Source organism: Macrobrachium rosenbergii, chromosome 47 (genome assembly GCF_040412425.1).
Source record: "Macrobrachium rosenbergii isolate ZJJX-2024 chromosome 47, ASM4041242v1, whole genome shotgun sequence".
In the NCBI taxonomy this organism is placed as follows: domain Eukaryota; kingdom Metazoa; phylum Arthropoda; class Malacostraca; order Decapoda; family Palaemonidae; genus Macrobrachium; species Macrobrachium rosenbergii.
Genome location: NC_089787.1, coordinates 30,454,090 through 30,476,115, shown reverse-complemented (window position 1 = coordinate 30,476,115; position 22,026 = coordinate 30,454,090). Strand labels below are relative to the sequence as shown.

The 22,026-nt window shown below is 35.3% G+C and overlaps 1 protein-coding gene and 1 pseudogene across 1 annotated transcript; one reads left to right on the top strand and one right to left on the bottom strand.

Moving 5' to 3' along the window:
• Positions 1–988: 988 nt before the first annotated feature.
• On the bottom strand, positions 989–6,471 carry Pomp (proteasome maturation protein). Its single transcript, XM_067090511.1, has 3 exons — positions 6,354–6,471; positions 3,778–3,999; positions 989–1,530 (listed from the first exon to the last, which is right to left on the bottom strand). Exons 1-3 carry the CDS (start codon positions 6,354–6,356, stop codon positions 1,348–1,350), a joined length of 408 nt encoding a protein of 135 aa, XP_066946612.1. The 5' UTR covers positions 6,357–6,471; the 3' UTR covers positions 989–1,347.
• Positions 6,472–13,976: 7,505 nt separating this feature from the next.
• On the top strand, positions 13,977–20,867 carry LOC136830718 (dnaJ homolog subfamily B member 4 pseudogene; annotated as a pseudogene).
• Positions 20,868–22,026: the final 1,159 nt, after the last annotated feature.

The window sequence follows — 22,026 nt, the reverse complement described above, 5'->3', positions numbered from 1 at the left end:
CTGCCTCATTCACATACACTTCTGGGATTCTTTCTTCAGCTCTGTTACACATACTTAACTGGTATCTAGTTTAATTTCTAATTTCATTAAGATCCCTGCTCTTTAATTCAAAATGCATAGCCATTTGCATGGTTTTAAAAATATTTTACCTATATCTTTAAAAACATACAGTACTTAATTTTACTGGGTTTTAGTTTCCATATTTAAATAATTTTCAGAACCTTATTTGCTAAGGTGGAGTTTAATTTAGATTGCTTTATATTCATGCAAAATCTTCAACATTACCAGAAAATTCAGTTTCAATTATCTGTATTGACAGGTCAGGCGTATGAATTACTGTACCAATATTCTTTAGTGCAAGTAAAATGTGTTATCAGTAAAGATGAAAGTCTCCTTTTTTACCTATTTATGCAGCCACAATTATGCTTTTGAGCTTAACCAATGAATCTTGTTAAAAGTACTCAACAATAGTTTTTTAAGCCACCCTTATATCTTGTCTGTCAGTCTGTCTTGACTTTGATGGAGTTTTGTACGGTACATATGTACATCCTTGAATTTTAATATCTAATCCTAAAATTTAGCTTACAGTAAGATACTGCCTCCTGCTTGTACATTTTGCAGTGATACTTAATAATAAAAGTGTCTTAAGAGAGGCACTAAGCCACAGTGAAACTCTTTCTTTTCATATTTGTCCTTTTAACTGTCCCTCAAAAGTTTTAAATTGTTTTAACAAGACCATGGACTTTCCTGGGACTAACCCAAAGAATTTGTTTTGAAGAATGTTGATGTTCAACTACAAGACTGGTGGATGAGAACTGTGGCCTAAATTTTTGATGTGTAAATTTGCAAAACAGTACTGAGATGGTACCAATAAAGGCTGGGCAGAGCCTGAAAATGTCTAGTAGACAACTATATTTGACACGCACGAAACATGTTATTGCAATGCCTTTGTTTACAAGTAGATTCAAACAGATATATAAACATTGAAAAATGTTTTTCCTTTATTTAATGTAACTTATAATGGTCACAGAGACAAAAACCATCTAGTAACAAATGGGCAAAATAAAACCTTGTTATTAAATACCTGATCATACAAAATTCAAATTTCAGGTGTTCAGTTTCCCTGAAAAAACCAGCATACAGTATTAACATTGACCTCTCTCAGGGTTTAAAAAGATTTCCAAGATACTTTTGACATAACTGGTTCTCAAAGTTCAACTTTAGGTAACATTGGAGTCTTACAATTTCAAAAGTGTACAAAGAGAAAATGTTAATGCTATAAAAAAATCAAAGAAATAAAATATCATTCCTTACGGTTAAGGTATAGCATATAAAACCCTCCTTTCCTTAGCTTCTGAAAAGTTTTATCTTTTGTTGGTTCTCCATGACTGAGTGAGGATTAACCACTGCCATCGAGTCCCTTCCAAGAATATCATCAAATTCCAAGTCGAGGTCCCTGCCCGTTAAGGCATCGATGAGCGCATTAGAACGGGGCAAGCATCCCATGTGGCCAATCGACGGACATCCAACCTGCATGAAGATTTTGCCATCTCAAAACTTTGTATTTTTGAAGGGTAGGCATTTCTGGTAGCAAGTATTTGCAGCATGAATTGATGAAGAGAGACAGTAGCATTCATGTTATCATAAATATACTGCAGTGAGCAGTAGGTTATTTCTGGCAAGATTTAAATAAAAAAAATAATGCAATATGAGTACTGTAACATTAGTGTGCTACGCACCAACAATTAAAATGTGAAGAAATTAAAAGATAAATTTTATACAGAACACCACTAGTTATAAATGAAATACCAGGAAGAGATATGAGAATTATTATCAGTAACACAAATGCAAAAGTTGGTGGGGGAAATGAAAGTATGGATGACGAGCTGGACAAGGAAGGCATGGGATAGTACAAGCAAATAGGGATGCGATTTTTTTAGTTTTTATGCTGCAAAATAATTTGGTAATACTGTAGTATGCACTATTTTCTCCATTAAATGAACATTCATAAATACAATTGAAATCTTCAGCTGGCAGCCATAAAAACCAAACAAATCACATGGTCACTAACTTCAAAAGAGAGAGAACAGAAAAATGTTACGAGCTACAGAGGACCAGTGTTGGCACTGGTAAAAATGTCATTTGAACACTGTAGCTGAAATTAAAAGCACCCAACAAAAAAGGTGACCTAGTATCTTGAAGGACACACACCAATAATACTCTTTGCATTCAGTACAGGGTTTTGTTAGCATCACCCACCTGTTTTTCATCTCTAGAATTGAGTACTTAGCACTTCTATACATTCTTCTGCTTGTGCAACTTAAAAAAATGGAAAATAAGCTTTTCATACTAGAAACCCTATCTCAGAAGGAACAAATAATAAACGAAAATGAAAACCTTGGTCACTGAAAGAGACTGAACAATAAGGAACAGACACAGCCAAAAGGTACATACAAATTTCTGGGAGATGAACACATTAGAATGTACTAAGTACTCAAATATTTGACAAGTGCGGTTACATTAAGATCAAGAAGAGATATGAGATAATATTTTGACAAAGTCTTGTATTCAGGGAGTGGCATTCGTGTTACAATAGCCCACAGACTTAATGATGAATAACCATTAGTGGAAACAAAAAGTGGAAAATATCTCTCAAAAAGGAGGGATGGATCAATAACAACGTCAGAAGAATAAAGATAAAGGAAAAATTTTGGGAGATCACAGATAGAAGACATGGGAAGGGCAGTTTAACTGATATACCAGCAGCCCACACAATCAGTGTTAACAGATGAGAATATGACAATTTATAATTGGGTGAGATCAACAGAAGAGGGCTTGGAAGAGAATGAAGAAATGCAGAGGTTTGGACAGAGAATTTTTTTTGGAGGACATAGGATTAGACAAGAGTAGGGTAGAAGCATAAGAATTGCTGAAAAAAGTGTGCTAAAAACTAAAGGACAAAGAACATGGCCTTTTTACTAGGAGCACACTAGAAGGAATGAGGAGCAGTCAGAAAATTAGCAGAAAAAAGTGCCATGATAAAGGCCTAGATCAGATGGGAATTCAAGCAGAAAGGCCTAGATCAGATGGGAATTCAAGCAGAAAGGCCTAGATCAGATGGGAATTCAAGCAGAAAGGCCTAGATCAGATGGGAATTCAAGCAGAAAGGCCTAGATCAGATGGGAATTCAAGCAGAAAATAACAATGTAAAATTTGAAGTAAAACTGTTCTGGATGAAGCGGGGCTTTTCATGGGCATGGCCCAAACTTTTCTTTTGTAATTTTTTTCCTAATTATCTACTAAAACTCAACAAATCAGCAGACTAGAAAAAATGCCAAGGAAAACATGGGCCACTAAGCTGTAAAATTTTAACCCTCCCTATTCTTGAAGCTGGTCTCAACTTGATCCTGAAAAAGTGAATGAACAACATTTCAGTGCAGCCAAGGCACCCTGAACCACCTACTGCTTATGGAATAGTGTTGAATATCAAAGCTTGTGTACTTCCTTCAAATATCAATATCCCTGTAAAGCCAAGTTCTAAATGCCTGAAAGGCAACAAAGCCTAGAGTACAAGGGTAAATGGAATCAGGAGCTTGTAATGTATAATCTACAGCCAACAAACACAGGGGACCACTGTCTGTTCCTGCTAATCAATTCTGATTAGGCTTCTCTCGACTTTTGAAGGAAGGGTATTGGTAAAAGTAAGTTTTGCACTTGGCATAAAACAAATTTCAACACTTTACAACAATAAATATTATGCCTAACAATGATACTTACAGCAGCTCTTTCATGTTTTAGGTGTAATCCAAATCCAAGGCCGTAAGCTTTTACAGCAAAGTTCATCTGATGCTCCTCTTGCCTTTGGCGATAGGTCCTTTCAGACGTTTCGAGTGGATGCACGTTGGTGGTAACTGGTGCGCGCTGAAGAAGGCCCTGGTCACATCCATAATCAGTTTCTTGTGACTTGACAGATGCAAATGACTCGTTTGTAGGCAAAGCCTGAAAAAAGATACACCAATGAGAAAGAATTTAGGGTAAAATTTGTAAATATCTTGTGAAGCACCACAGGTTGCCATTACTAAGATTTTTGCCAAAAATATCATAACCCTGCCACACCATAAAGGCTAATTACCATTCAACTCATACAAGCATAAAAATATTACAGGATTAAAATTTTTATTCAAATCAAGACATACAATCACCTGTAATCAGACCAACTCCCTTGAATCTGTCAGAGCTTTACAAACCATCCAAGCAGAAATAAAATCTTTATTACTTGATAGCAGTATGTGAACCACATCAGTTAAATTTTATCTATAAGCACCATATGTCCGTGCACACTTTAAAATTTTCCTAATCTTTCAGCAGCAATGTAAGAATAATCCCTCACAGGGTAAAGAATGAATTTGTTTTCTGTTACTGAAAAGAAGAAGTGTATGTTCTATAAAGTTTTGTTTGGAAACTATTCAAAACAGGCAGAGGTTATGAATGAATTAAGAAAGAATTGTAATGTTAATTACACAAAATTTTCCTCTAATGAATATTTAAACTAAGTAATAGTAACAATGATGTTTAAAAAGCATCATGCCTTATCACTTATTTACCCAGTTGGGTTTAACTACATGGTCAGTTCAATGTTAATTAATCACCTAAGATATTAATCGTTGTATCACAGTTTATAACAAAATCTATTAAGCGTCTGCACCTAAAGGTACGAAAATTAAGTGTTTTAAGCACTGAAATTAATTTCAAATTGATGATATTAATCCCGAGAAAAACAACACCCCTCTTTGAATCTGGATATAGGCCTAGAAAGTATTTAATTTTCTGTCACCAACATAAGATAAGAATAACATACTCCATAACTAGCATAAAACTATACAGCATACTTAAACACTGTACCCCTAAAATCTATGAACAACTCTTTGCCAGTAGAAGACAAAGACAAAAGATCCTGCCCTTGATTTAAGTCAGGACCATGCAAGGTATCTGAGAAACTTTCGTGGCCTACCTTCATAACTGGAATGAGGCCTTAACACTGGTTCCCTGATTTCACCTCAAAGCTTAAAAACTAATCAAAGTATACCTTTTGACCTTTTGGCCAAAAAGAACATAACGTCCGAGGTTAGGCTAGGTAAAGAGCCTACGTCTAATTAGGTCACATTCCCTCTGAAATGCCTACCACAGAAATGCTTAGGCTACTGCGTTACCCCTTAACCATCGCTTTGCATTCACCCCTAGTTTCCACCAACAATACTAGTTAAAAACGCATAAAACACAACATAAGGATTCAGAAAAATACAGTTCACATACCTGGTGAGAAATTAAAGGGGTAGTTTGCAAAATAACATTTTCATTGTTTTGGGTTACTTGGGGGATTCAGGGGAGGCAAAGTCCCCTAGGCCTGTTCAGGGCACAGCACCCTACGTCAGGTTAAGAAGGTACGGTCTGGTTAAGTCAGGACACAGCATACTAGGCAAGGTTGGGTTTGTTTCCGTCGGCAGAACCTGTGCCTTTCATGCCCAACTGGCCCCAATGAGCCTAAAGTATCATACTAAACAAATTTAATAAGAACTAAGGACTTTCCTATTCTGCAGGAGCTATGATACTGATGAGAAAACTCCAAAAGACAACTATAAAATATAAGAAGCACCTTCTTTTGAAGACGTACAAGGGCCCGCCAGAGAGGGAATCATCCCTTGGAGGGCTTTACATAAAACCAAAGTGAAAGTAAGCAAAAAGTGCAAGTAAAGATGCTTTGCACTTAAGGTTATCTGCAAGATGTGGTCACAAAATTATTCTGGTAGAATGAGAAACGAGGAACCTGGAACCTATCATTGGTAGGCTAGCCTACAGTGCAGCACTGTAATGGGCTAAAGTAGCCTACCGTAGGCTACTGTGCGCTACAATTGTACTTCTCGAATGTTTCAGTACAATAATTTTAAGTAGGATACTTTTTTAGAACCGGACAATGAATTACATTGTAAAACAGATGTGTAGGCTGGTCTACAGTGCAGCACTATACAGGGCTACAGTAGCCTGCCGTAGGCTACCGTAGGAAACAATTACAACCTCTCAAAACTTTCACTAGGATAATTTTCAGTAAAATGCATCTTTTAGGCCGGGAGAATGAGTTGACTGCAATAAAATACAGATGAATAGGATACGGTTTTACTTGTACCCTTCTAAGACTGGGTACCGGTACCCAAAAAACAAGACAAGCTAGTCTAGGGAAGCCAAAGAGGTTTAGCCTAGCTATTCTAAGGATAACCAAGTCAAATCTATACAAACAATATGCTTTTAAAAGTTCGTTATTTCATTCCAGTCGTAACTAACGTATTAATGTATACCACCATTTCAAATTATTTGGTTTTAAGTTTTGAAATGACACAAAGCTTCACGTCAGCCACTCAAGTCAACAACACACGGGGAATCGGCGATGATTGTGTACAATTGAAGATGCTTCTTCTTGCAAACTGGCGAGCAGAAAAATTGGAAGCTCGAGAATACACACAAAAAAACCTTGTTTTTAAAGATTAGGTATAAAGAGAGAATGGTAGAAATAATGTAAAAAGGAATGCAAGAAATAGGACAGAACAGAGAATGTTGTAAATTACCACGTAAACAAATAAAACGCAGAAAAATAAATTAAAATTAGTAGAAAAAGAAACAAATTCATCATGAACACAGATTATATTTCTTTGTTCTGTTTATTTTTATTTTTCAACTGTTTTTTTGCGCAACAGCATATTCAGCCATCATCCTGTCTTTTACAATTAGTGCTTTATTTCTGTTTTGTTTACAGAGGAAAAACAGAGTGAGATTATGTTTAAGTGACAATTCAATCATTCTGGCCATTTCAGACGTCCACTAAAATTATTATATCGAATTATGGGGATGACGCTAGATAATAATCTGTCTTTTGACCAATTATTCGAGGTGGGATGTCACAGAGGAACAATGAATGTATAAAGAAACTCGGAGCTACTTTATCCAATTTTTATAGTGTGTGGTCAAATTAAATTGATAACTAATGATTTACTGACACGGCTTTGAGCTTCCGGCATGTTTAGTCTAGGTGACACGTACAGTAGATAACAAGCAACAGAAATTTAGTTTCTATTAAAATGCTCATTCATAATTATACTGATTTTTTCAAGCGATTTTATCGGAAACCAAGATATATATATATATATATATATATATATATATATATATATATATATATATATATATATATAAAAAATCACCATCATCTCCTACAGGAAAAAGTCAGGCAGAAGTTTTACAATTAACGTTTATTGACGCATTTGGAGACAAAAATATGTAAACCAAATGAACAAGAATACCAGATGGTTTGTAGGGTTTGTTAATCCAGGATAATCCCGGATCGAAGTCACAAATACAGAGGCTTAAAATCCAAAAACATGTATAACCTTGCATACCAGATGGGTTGTTAATCCACGGTAAATCCGGGATCATGCGGTCAAAAACTAATCCAAATATATACTTAACCTTAAGGCAAAACGGCTTCTTACACATTCAAATTGCAGAAACATGTATATTAATTTTGCTTATATTTATCAACAACTTTTTAAATTATTAAAGCATCTGTTTAAATAAACCAAGACTTAAATTTAGAACACTTTCATTATTTGATTTAATAAAACAAGTTTAACTGTGTCATTGCAACTAAAATCCAGTTAATAGGATGTTGGAATAATGCATTCGATATTTCAGACAGAATATTGCTGTTGTTTGATTCTTTGGAAAGTGGTTTTCCAGTTTGTCCATAATATATTTTATCACATTTTTACAAGGAATTTCATAGATGCAGCCAGAAACATCTTTAGGAGAATTTTTTATCACTAAACTCTTAACATTAAAATTACTGAAAACAACATTTATGTTGAAAATCTTTAAAATTCTAGGAATTTGTAAAACCTTTCACCATACGGTAATTTGAGAATATTATGCTTACTGAATTCAAGTTTGTTATTAGTTAAATAAAATGTTTTCCTGGCTCTTTTCCATGCTACATCTACAAAGGTCCTTGGGTATTTAAGTTTCAAAGCAATATCATAAATAGTTTTGATCTCAGCATCAATGAACTGCGGGCTACAAACAAGTAAAGCCCTTAAGAACATTCCAGAAAAAACAGAGAATTTAACATTCTGATGGTGATTGGAATAATAATGAACAAAAGAGGCAATGTTAGTTGATTTTCGAAAGACTGAAAAGGTGAAATTTCTATCATGTTTATGGACAGTTACATCAAGAAAATTCAAATTACAATTTCTTTCTTCCTCTACAGTAAATTTTACAGAAGGGACTAAATTATTTAGCTTAACGAGAAATTCCTGGAGATTTTCGTGAACTGGCCAGATACAAAAATGTCATCTACATACCTAAACCATATAACTTTTCGGGCAAAATTCTTGTAAGAATTTTGTCTCAAAAATTCCATGTAAATATTGCTTTGGACAGGAGATAAGGGATTACCCATAGCCATACCAAACTTTTGTACAAAAAATTCCCCATTGAAACAAAATTTACTATCTTTGATACATAACCTAATAAGTTTTGTGAGGTTTGCTACAGTTAAGGGAATGTCATAACTTACTAATTCTTCCTATAAATATACATGTTTCTGCAATTTGAATGTGTAAGAAGCCGTTTGCCTTATGGTTAAGTATATATTTGGATTAGTTTTTGACCGCGTGATCCCGGATTTACCGTGGATTAACCTTTTCTGTTTAACCCCTGGCAATTAACCATCTGGTATTCAAGGTTATACATGTTTTTGGATTTTGTAAGCCTAAACTTTAGTATTTCTTTTTGTGTGGTCTTAGGTTCAGTTTGTGACAGCTCGGTCCGGGATTATCCTGGATTAACTTTCTGTTTATTACCCTTGGACAACTGACCATCTGGTATTCTTGTTCATTTTGTTTACTTTGTAACCTTCTTTATATTTTTGTCTCATTCGTACCCCGATGATGCGTCAATAAACGTGAAAGCGCTTGGTACTACTGAACTTCTGCCTGTCTTTTTCCTGTGGGATTCGTTATATATATATATATATATATATATATATATATATATATATATATATATATATATATATATATATATATATATATATATATATATATATATATATATATATATATATATATATATATATATATATATATATATATATATATATATATATATATATATATATATACTTTCATGTCTTTTCCTGTAATAACAGTTATGAAAATTGTAAAACACTATTTAAACGTTGAAACCAAGCCTCACTGGTAGAATATGGACAGGTGGAAAGTTACAATGGTATATATACAAAAATTTAAAACAAATGAAAAGGACGGAAAACTGCCGTTCAAATGACATCAAAGAAAACAGAACAGGTATGCAACTAGAAAACCCACCTTCGCTGTCTCCACATTCATTTTCCTAGGGTGCAACCTATTCCTCAGAGACTTAGGATATGTTCAAATGAGTACCTGGATGATGCCAACATAAACTGCAACTGCTCTATCCACCACACATTATCGAGAGGGCTATTAATAAAGCAAATCATGTCCTACGATGAAAACATCGCAACTCAGTTCTAATAATCCTTTCATTTTCCATTATCCCAAATCCATCGGGAGTTCGCTCGTTAACGTATACTTAAATAACAAAAGGGAAGAAGCCGGAGTTTACAAGATTGGGTCACAGGCGAGACAGGGGTTGCAAAGAATCTAGCTTCGGAGAGTTCGGGAATTTTCTACTTGGATACAGGGATGATCTGCGGAGTTGGTTTTAAAGCTGTCCGTACAAAAGAAAGATGCTGCTATCATCAATCAAACCAACAATATGAACCTGTCAGATGATTGGAAATCGGACGATTGACACCTTTTGTTTTGAAGAAGAGACAAGAAACAGCCAGATCCAAGGCCAAAACCACTAGGAATTTGGTCAATCTCCTCCTTCTTAAGTTTTAACATCGGAGGCCCTAAGGCCACACCTTCATGTTTTGTATATATACCATTGTAACTTTCCACCTGTCCATATTCTTTAATCAACAAAATATATGGTTTCAACGTTTAAATAGTGTTTTATGGGTGATATATATTTTAAATATATATATATATATATATATATATATATATATATATATATATATATATATATGTTTATTCGTTTTAATCATTCCTATACTCTGTCAGAATTTTGAATATGTGACAAAGTTCCATTTGAAATATGCTATATATATATATATTTGAAATTTATTCCAATTGTCGATGAGATTTCATTAAAAATGAGCATTCAAATGACAGGGTTCAAATTTTTCTATGTAGATGTGATAATGATGAATCGGAGCTCATGGTCATGTCTTTCGTTTTAGCCCTGGGACAAGAAGGGTTGAAAGATCTAGATCTACTTGGATGAGATCTGCTGTAAAAGGGAAGGTGGAGATGAGAGGAGATTTGTGGAAGACAAAGGACAGGAAAGACAAGAATGGTTAAGTTTCACACAGGCCCTTTTAATCATGGATTAGGTGATTTCTTTCGTAGTATGATATGAAATATACTGATATTTTCTATGGTATATATCGGATATATGTATATGTCTTCTATATTCTGTCAGAATTTTGAATATGTGACAAATTTCATTGTGATTCTGAAATTTATTCCAAGTCGAGGAGTCAAATTGAAAGGTTCTTTTCTTTTTTGGGAAGCCCTGGGACTTTTCAAGAAACTTTTCAAGTTTACCACTTATACATTTTTAGATTAGGATTAGTTTCTTTCGAGTATGATGTGAAATCCGTCGACTTTCTCTGTGAGTCGGATATTTGTTGTCTTCTTCCAAAATTCATTGTGATTCTGAGACCAGAAGAAGTTGAAATCTCTTCTTCCTGTTATATTGTACTTTTTATTCTCATCAAGGCCTAAGGAGTTTATGGGCGTGAGATTTGTACTAGAATGAATTAACGGCAAGATTTGTTAAATGACAAGTTTGTCTCAGGGTGTTTTGTGGAAGCATTGCAGTTGAGATGACTTTCTAGTACGAATTTCTTAAATGATTTTAATACCTTGTCTCTACCTTATGTCTAACTCTAAATTTTCTTCATCGGATGTTCAAAAGGTTTGTCACCAGTCTGTTTCATTAGCTGCGCTGCGTTCTTTTCCATTCCCACTTATATATGGGTGTTTATTGTATGGAGTTTTCCATATATTTAAGAGAGACAGCCTTCTCCAAAACACCAAAAAAATAATAATCTGCACTTTATTAAACCTAGGCACCACTTACAGAGATATAGAATAACACCCACAGCTTACGTCACAAATCAATCTAATTCTGTCTCATTAGAGCGTTTAGTGTGAACAAGGTCTCTTGAAATTAATGACGTCGTATCGCTCTACAGTAGTTGCAAATTTACGATCCCTTCGTATATTATGCCTCCCTTCACAAGCTGCAAATAATAGCAAAAATAGGTCTGTAATGCAAGCACTGTAACCTTGTAATCCAGTAAGGAATAATTTTGTAGCTTCCATCTCTATCATGCACTGACAGTAACATGGACCAGCAGACTTCGATAAACACTTCATCTTTAAGTCATACATACCCAAAAGGTCACGTAAAATCACACACCAACGCTCGGAATTCCGCTAATCGGGATCCATTCCTTTTAAAGCTATTTTTAGTGCCATTGTAAATGACAATAAACAGGGTGAGTTGTCACCTTTAACATTTCAAGACGTTACGATACCAGCTGTTGGGCTGTATACCGCGTTAGGCTTAGACCTAGGTAATTCATTGACAGACCTTGAACCACAGCGTTGATTCATGCAGCCTTCACATAGGCGTAGAATATGTGGCAAGATGACGAAAACATCCGTTTCTTCTCTGAATTTGTTTAAGTAAAAGTAGTTTTAAAAATCGTTTATTCACAAAGCTACATGCATAACCCACGCCCACACTCTCGGCGTCTCTCATTATGACTTATGAATCGACTCGGAGTTCAGGTACCGACAAACAACATGTGAAGGTTCAGTGACCTTTTTCCTTTTGTCGATAGAAATCCTGCAACCTTTAGGATTCTTTTTGACCTTTCCGACTGCATGCCGTTATGCCGTCCCTTTCACATTCAAAAGTATTACGAACCGTTCGTTCAACAAGGAACTAGGCTGATAGAATTCCGCCTTTCAAGGAAATGTATTAAATTCTTCAAAGAAATGGATTACCAGTTCATAGTAGCTCAAATGAGAGATGAAATAGGTGTTTAGAAGTTGTATTACATTTTGGTTCGCTAAACTTCGTATGGTTCCTGTTAAAGTTACGTATATTCGAGTAAAAGTTGAGATAATCAAGATCCACACGCAGTGCATTTGGACGTCTAATACAGATAATGAGGTTTTGGATATAATTTTAATGGTTTTACATGAATAAAGTAAGAAAATATTGTGTGCGCTCATGCAAAATCGATAGATTGCGGTTCTGCAAAAAGTGCCCTGGCTAAATGGTTTAACTATAGACGCATTACACTCATGTCGGTTGTAGTTACAATGTTTATTCTCAATAACCTAAGGAAAGGAATTGATAAAACGCTTGGGGATAAACGAGCTTTTAGAAGCTCAGGAGTTGCGCAGGTCAAATATTGTGTATGGACATATTGTGCAACAGTATATTTAAATTAGAATCACCTTCTGGTGGTTTTTATTGATTGATTACGAGAAAGTGTCTGACGGCGTCCGCAGACCAGTATTATGGAAGGTCTTGCGTGATTGTAACATTCCCGTTTGATATGCAAAACTAAATGAAATTATCTACGAACGAAGTTGATACAAAATTAATGTTGATGAGGTCTAGTCAAGCGAATTTACAGTAAACTGCATAGTACTACACAGATATGGTCTGCCTTTCTCATAGATTTCATAATGAACGCATCATTTATTTAGAGATAAGGGACTCAAATAAATCTAGGAAACGCAGAGGTAATCATGACCGTTATTTTGTTATCCCTGAGTACTTATCCAGAGCTATAGCTTAGGCCTAACCAAAGGCGCATTACAGCTTCTTACATTCCACCAAGGTAATGATAAACTCATTCCTTACAGAAACTCCAAGAGCAATGTCATTATGAAAAATTATAGCAATGACGAAAATTTATTATTATTATTATATTAAATTAAAGCAATTTTTAACCAACCATTCTGCATAGCCATTTGTACAGTATTTCATCCCCTTCCTATTTTTCACTTGTCTATACTTTCTTCTTCAGACATTTGTAGGAAAGCTATGTACAATGAAACAAACGATTACAATGGCGAATCAGTTTTACAAACAACTAAGTTTTAATGGGGATATACAACCCTTTTACTGGTCTTGACCTGAAGACCTACCCCAAATATAATGACCTATGCATGCATTATGTAATCTTTTGCTTTGTTGTAATTTTCATGAACATGCTAAAATTAATTATAATTCCCCTTCGGTATTATTTCCGAGGTAGAGCGAATTGGATATTAAACATTTGTAGCTTAATGTTTGTGAATACAAAAAATGTCAGGGTGATGAGAGAGAGAGAGAGAGAGAGAGAGAGAGAGAGAGAGAGAGAGAGAGAGAGAGAGATATAATAATTTTTTTTTACTTTTGTGACCAATTACATTATAGTTTATATAAGTCAACGCGAAAACGTCCGCAGTCTTCATTTGCAACTTAAGGATGCTGTTCGAAGTCTAGTTAAATCAATAACTCATCGGTTTCGTTCATTTTCATTAAATCACGATTGATGACTAGTAACTGAATGCATTTAAGGTTGCAAGAACAAAAATGCAATGCAACCACCGATTCACTTTAATGGATTTCATTGAAAGCGTTCTTCTTTGGAAGCCGTTCCATTAATTAATGTACAAAAGAAATAAATAATGCGCGTCTAACAAACACTGGTATTTAGCCGAATACGGCATTACGTAATCGCCGATACTAGAAATTGAACGAATCATCTCGAAAATAGACAACACATTCCACAGTTCCGCACTCCCAGGCAGAAGTCGGACATACCACGATGTTCTAGTAAGCGGCGTTAAATTACATAAGGGAAATCGGATAGATTGTGGATTTCCATTGTAACAGAAGATAAAAATACTAATATTCTTTAATTATGTTTCATAATTAATATATCTGGGTCTTATAACTTACATTAAAGCACGTTCTAGTTTGTTCCGCAATCCCTGGAAGGTTGGCAACGCTGATAGGTGAGGAACTGTGAATCGTGATTCGGGGTCTTCTGTTTGTCAGCGAGCGCCTCTTCAGTTTATAAGTTGTAGGAAGCCAGGTCGACAACGAACCATTCAACCTGTAAGTGTTGTGTTGGATCAACTGTCGAAAGTGTCACAGTTTGGTATGTTGTGTCATTAAATAAGCAAGTGTTTTGTTAAAAGTTTCTGGAGTTGACTCGAGGACTGGAATTGCTCCTGTCTGCTCTACGGTGCGTTGTCACAGGCTGGATTCAGCCTAGGCCTATCGGTTTCTTTCGGTCAATGACTGTTGTTTATGTAAGGCGTAATCTTTCAGGCCCGGACACAATTGCAAAAGATGTCTAAGGTTTTTGTCACGATAATTTAGTGGATGGATGATCTGGTGCCTACCGAGATCCCTTAGCTTATTGAAAGAATTGTTCAAGTCGTAGATTAGGTCGTCATCGCAACTCGACCTAGGCCTATGGATAGCCTTTTACTGAAACCTCTTTTAGCCTAAATATGTCACGGCGATAAATGTCATAATAACGCTATCAATGGCTTTTTATTTTAATTTAATTATGGTTAAGGTAACTGTCTTAGGAGACACAAACCTGTCAAGTGAACTTAAGAAGTGTAGGCCTAGGCTGAGGTTAATTGCTGGTCGTAGGCCTACGTTCGTAGATATTTATAGTCTAGGCTAATTATTCATTCTAAAACTGGTGAAATAATTTTCTTTGTTGTAGCTTCTTTGTTAATTTGAAGGATTATATTTTAATTTTCAGTGGAAATGCCTGATTAACCAGCTACAACTTTAGGCCTATATATCTAATGATGGTGGGGAGAAGGTATGATTTTAGAAACAAAAATTAGTGAAAAAGGATAATTCTAACCAGCCTAACCTAACTTGAGCCACTTAGGCCTACCTTATTGACCTGAGCTCAAAGGCATGGCTTCTCATTGAAGTTCCTCTTCTTCATTAGATAATGGGGTTTGTACATGTTAACCAAACATGTACAACAGAAATGAATATCAAATTTGCCAGAATCACATGAAAAAATACTAGATCAAGCATGTTTCACCATATTTAGAATTAAATTTGTTGGTGAAACCTATTACAGTACATTTCTCACTCTTGACCCTCAATAAACTTCATCGTTTTTCAGTAACAAGTATAAGCACACATGACTAACAATAGCTGTATTACAAAACTGTACTGGAAATCATGACGCCACCTCCTACATCGTGCGCACTAGGCTAGGGCTGGTAACGCACGAAAGAATCAGCGATATTATTTACTTAACGAAAAGAAGCATCAGTGTTATGGGACGGGAAGAACAATTGGTATGTGGAAGAAGAGGTACATCCTTGAACATATTATCACAATATTTTGAACCTCAAAGGCAAACTAAAAGTGAAAATATAGGGACGAGGTTTGCAATCTCTCTTGAGTCAAAGAAGGCACCACTGAACATTTATTCTACTCTAAGGAAGCAAATGAAATGGATAAAAAAGTAACCTTTGAGACTTCAAAACTGAGTGTTAAGAATTATGTTAACCTGGGAAGCACAGGTTGTTACAGACGGACATAGCACTATCTTAGTAAATGTAAAAAGCAAAAGGGAGGTAAAAGAAAAGTAATAACCTGTTAATTCGTAGTATAAAATTAAATAGTAGTAACATGTTAATTTTCTGTAATGAAAATTAAGCAAAGTAGTAACACTTATATTCGGGCAGTCGTTGGACAAGGGCATGAGACTGTAAGTGTACAATAGTGATTTGTGCATTCACAAAGAATTATTTTAAGTATTGGTTACAGGAAAGGGTGATGGTCTTTCAATAGAAACAAACATTCACATCAAGTGAAGTCTTTTCTCAAGGACATAGTAACTAATAAAGGTGACATTATAATAAAAATCTGTTACATATAAGAAACATTGAATAACAGGTGAAATCAGTGTCAAATATAAGAGTGAATAATGAACTGAAAGTAAAAACTTAAAAATCTGTTTTTAGTGGTCAAGCTCGGCACCTAACCTGAGCAGTGTAGTGTACCTGCCAATGTGTTTATGGATTAAGCACTAAGGAACCAAGGATGTACTGTAACCAAAGTGAGAATAATTTTAAAACACCAAGCAGTCCATATCCACGTTATGTATTGGTAATTAACAAAGATTTTTGCTTAATGGAAGGTTTCAGGCACTGTGGAAAAAATCATTCAACGCATATGCCATTGCTTTACATATCAAGTTTCAATTTACGTGAATATCCTGATTATTTTATAGAAATTTAGATAGAGAGACTGTGTTTTACTTTTTCTAAACCTATCCTGCCTAACCTAGAGTGTGGTAAATCGAAGTGAAATACAGGGATGCATTCTGATCATAGGTTGCCCTTAACTTACCTACTGTCTGGACTTCCAGATGTAATCTAGGATGTTGTAAACCTTTTGAAAAATATTTACTTATAGGGCCATTGTTTATTCTCTACATTTCCACCCTTAAGTAGAGTCACCAGCTGTTTGAACTCCCTCTCCCTCAACTTATCCTGACCCTATTCTCACTTTGTTTACTGTACATCCTTGGTTCCTTAGTGCTTAATCCACAAACGCATTGGCAGGCACACTAACCTGCTCAGGTTAGGTGCCGAGCTTGACAACTAAAAATAGATTTTATAGTTTTTACTTTGTTATTATCCATTCCTATATCTGACACTGATTTCATCTGTTACAGTATTCAGTGTTTCTTTTATTTATCAGATTTTTATTTTAATGTCACATTTATTAGTTACTTTGTCCTAAAGAGAAGACTTCACTTAAGTAGGCTTGCTAGTCCACTTACAGTGGGTTTCTTATCTGGACCCAATTTGTTGAAGGTGCTGTCTAAAGCCCACAAATTAATTTTTCATTACACACAGCTGTAGAGACATACAAAGAATCATATGGTGTACTTCGTATTTAATTTTTGAAAACCACACTATCATAATGTTTAGATAATGAGAAGGTTTTCTATACTTTCTTGAGACTTGATGTTTTCAGTCCTGATTTCCAACTAACAACTAAAACTTTCAAAGTACTACATGGTAAAGCAATGGCCCAAAGAGCTATGGAATAAAGAAAAAGTAACGGCAGTACACTTAAGAGATTTCTTAATATCAGCCCATCACCAGTGACTATATAATTTATAAAGAAAGGTGGAGTGATTAATCAGTGGATAGGAAAAAGGCAGTGGAAAAAATTCCTAATCCCCATTTCTGTAATAAAATATTGACAAAAAGGAAGAGGCAGGTGCTTTGAGGTTTTAATTCTTGATAATAATTCAGTTGATTGGGAAAAATAGTTTCCCCAATTATGTTGTGTTTCTTAAAATTTTCACATTGCAAACCATTACTGTATTTGTAAGTGTCAGTGTGTGATACTAAAGGGGGTGAAAATTACTTTGAAGTCATCCAAGGCATAAATTTTTATTCACTGGTCAGAAGTATTTCTTTTAGGATTACGTTTTGCTTGATTATAGAATGTGCCGTTGTATTTCAGTGTGCTCTATAATCTGAGTCGTCGTATACAAGATACTGAATATTTTTCTGTTCAGTATCCTAGTTTCCATATCGCTGAATAAGTTTTTAATTTTTTAATTTTTCTTTACAGGAAGGAGACCTTTTTTTTAACTGGAATAGGAACTGCAGGAAACTCAAGTCAGTACTGTGTAGTGTTATACATCAAATACTAAGCAAAATGGGCAAAGATTATTATTCAATATTGGGTCTGTCTAAGGGTGCCTCTGATGATGACATCAAGAAAGCTTATAGGAAAATGGCACTCAAATATCACCCTGACAAGAATAAGTCTGCTAATGCAGAGGAAATGTTCAAAGCAGTTGCCGAAGCCTATGAGGTACTGAGTGACAAGAAGAAGCGAGATATATATGACCAGTACGGCGAAGAAGGTCTGAAAGGTGGTGTACCAGGAGGCCCTGGTGGTGATGGTACTCACTTCACATATACTTTTTCAGGTGACCCCAGAGCTACCTTCCAACAGTTCTTTGGCACTAGCGATCCATTTGCCCAGTTTTTCAACATGGGAGTTGATGGACATGGTGCACAGATATTTGAAGAAATGGATGTGGAAGATGATCCATTTGTTCATATAATGGGTGGAGGCATTGGGGGACACAGAATGGCTGGCGGCACACGACGATCCTTCAGTTTTAGCCCTCAGGATGCTTTTCGACCACCAGAAGGAAAAGGGCATCAGGATCCTCCCATCATTAAAGACCTTTTTGTTTCACTAGAGGACGTGGCACAAGGCGCGACAAAGAAAATGAAAATCACTCGCAGTGTCGTGGGTGCAGATGGTTTGTCCCGGAAAGAAGAGAAGATTCTGACCATAAATGTCAAGCCAGGCTGGAAAGAAGGCACAAAAGTCACATTTGAGCGAGAGGGTGACCAAATACCTGGAAAGATTCCTGCTGACATTGTCTTTGTTATTAAAGATAAACCAAATGCGATGTTCAAGAGAGATGGAGCAAATGTAATATATACTGGACAAATATCACTCAGACAAGCGCTGTGTGGTGGTCAAATAGTTGTTCCTACATTAGATGGTACCACAGTAAGTCTTGATCTCTCTAATGAGATTGTAAATCCAAAAACCACTAAAAGATTACTGGGCTATGGGTTACCCTATCACAAGGAACCCAACAGAAAGGGAGACATAATTATTCAATTTGATATTCTCTTCCCAACAACACTTAGTGATAGTACCAAGGAAATTTTGTCTGAAGTAATCCCACTTTAGGACATTGAGTCAGGTTCTCTGAAACCTCACAAAAAGTCTGTAGCATTCCGCTTGCTTCTGGGTTGTGCAAAGCCTTTTGAAGTTCTTTGTGGTCGATTACATAAAAAAGGTTATTAGATTTAAGATGCTTCTTATTCATTCAGTAAGTTGTTACACTCAAATTCTTTAAAAGAAATAAGGAAAGGCCTTTTTTCCTCTGTATTGTCCAACTAGTTTATTAATGGGCTTATTTGGAATGATAATATTCATTGTTAGCTAAACTTTGCTTCATTCTTAAGTTACAAATGCTAAAATTACATTCACTTTTTGTAGTTCATCATGAATTACAATTTTTATTGCTTTGATCTCATCTACTTTTTTTGGAAATACTCATCTCTTCAGTTTAAAACATGGCTTGATAGATTACAATGAAGATGCGTCACTTGAATCACATAACGTTGTGGAGAATGGTTTAAGGACATTGGTACAACTCTCCCAGTTAGAATTGCACTAAATTTGAGACTGCATATGTTAACATACAAGGGAGAGGAAACTGTTCTGTGGTGGCTTTCCAACATATAGTAAAGCTGTCATTCATTATTAGAATGTATTTTTCAACTATAAATCCAAAGAATGGTTATCAAGGGTATATTTATTGCTTCAGCTTTACATTCAACAGTGTGTGAAGGTCAGTGTGATAATGGTAAACTGAGAGAATATAGCTTATTGAATATTTTCTTTTTTAAGAGAGCTTACATGCTCTTGAATTCCCTCTGTTACGTTTACTCATTGGAATCTCTTGTATCAAGTTAGATTTAAGTATTGCATTGAGTGGAAATAATTTTACATTATACTGCATTTATATAATTAATTGTATGTAAATGTGAAGTGATCAGTGCAAATGATAATTACTGTAGTCATAGTAATATATTCGTTTTTTATTCTCTATTTTGTTTATGTGGATTTCCCACGTTAAACTTAACACAAGTCCCCATTCCTATTTAGTTCATGATATGTGGTGTGTTAATAACTGTTAGTGTTCCCACCCCTTCAGCCTTATTATAGTGTAATGGGGTTATAACTAGTCAGGAACTGCCCTTGTAATGAAAAGTACAGTTCATGGGAATTTCTTTTCATCCCTTTTCTACTTGAAGTGATTTAGTGCATTGTTTATAAACTGGTTTTCATTTCTATATGCTAGGAATGGACAGTCTTCTTCTCTTTCTGTTTTCGAGAAAGTTTGCTCTTTCTGTTTTCGAGAAAGTTTGTTGTTTTTCCAGGAGTGATTTTGAGTACAATCTGTAATGTAATTGGTGGTATGATTGTGTTAGTTTATTGTTGTCAAAGTTTTGCTGTGTATGTTATACATGTTTTTACAGTGTTTATGTTGAAACTTAGTTACCTCAAGAGTGGAATATTGGAGAGCTCTAGTCCTTTTTAGTATTAGGATACAGTATATTCTCTGTAAAATATTGTTCATTCTACAATGTCTCATCAGTTATAGAATTTAAATGGCTTATGGTGTGTAGTAGCTACTTTGATTAATGAATGGTTATAGGCTTGAAGAAAATGTGATGGTAACTACATCTTGTTTAAGCCATTTTGTTAGCTTGCTGCATTACACTGAAGTCTTTCAGACGACAGTGGATAAGTTTATTCACTGTCGAAAGTCTCAGCAGTTGAATGTTGATGTGGTAATGCACTTTTTTCAATTGTCTGATGTTGAACTCCAAAGTATATTTTTATGCCTCTTAGGATTACTGTCTTGTGTAAGTGCAGCTTCATAAATAAATATACCAAAGAATAGCATATCACAAGTGTTAAGATAAAAGCCAATAAAATGTTAATGATCTTTTAAAGCATTTCGTTTTTCAATTCCCAAACATTTTGCTGCAGAAGGGAACTTTTATTTAAACTTGTGTTATAGTCATTGATTTGTTACAGTTTTCATGCTTCGGTTTTGTAACAGAAAAGTGCTGTTTTTGTAATATGACTGCATGCAAACATACAAAATGAGAACCGCTGTAAGATGAAGTAAAGGAGGAAATACTAAGTGGTAGGTGAAAATTCCAGACCTCACAAAGTTGAAACTGTCGTTTTATGAATGGCTTTTTGGTATTCTAGACTAGGCAGACCAGGTCTAATATAAAAAGTGCCTTGTCAACAGTGATTGCCTTTATAAACATAGTAATTTATATTTCATAACTGTCACTGGTTCAACATTTGGTCTCACAAATGCTCTTGTTTCAACTGTGCCATTTACTGACCAGCTGTGAGACTCTCTATCCACTCTGATCCTTGGCAGGAGTGACATGAATAATATTTTTTATTGTTACATCTATTGATTCCTATGGTTGATATTTTAACAATTAAAAAACATGGTACAGTACTTAGTAACATGAGATATTTGTGTGCAGGTATGGGTAAATGGAAAATGAGATGTAGTTTCATGTCCCTCCATACTTGGATCATCATCAAACCTGCCTATTTTGAAACATTTAGGTTTGCAGTACTGGTGAGTCAACACGCCTGGATGGAGGAACATTCCGGCTGCTTTAAGAAGTACAGTACCCAGATAGATGGAAGGGTCACTGGTTCTCCTTGCTAGTTTTTTCTTGCAGGTGGCAGATGCTTTTGTTTTTCTGTATGAAAACAGAGGTGGCTGCTGCCTTGCCTTCCTTTCTCACAAGGACTGCTTGATACTCAAGCCCTTGTTGTACTTGCATCCTCCTGATTACAGTATTCATCTTATGGTACTGCTTTCACAAAAAGAGACCATTCCAGTTTTTGTTGATAAGTTCATCACTAAGTACACTACTGTTTGGAGAATTTAGAGATTAGGTAGTACAGACTGCTTCTTTACTGTGGAAGCATAGCTTGGCATTGAAAAAAAACTGATAATGTTGGACCTTTGGCAATACTCTGCAGGGCGTTCTTGTTTTGCTCTCAGAATAATAGGAAATATTCTGGTGATCAAATTCTTCCTGTTTTCCAACTTTGGTCGATTACCAAAATTACAGA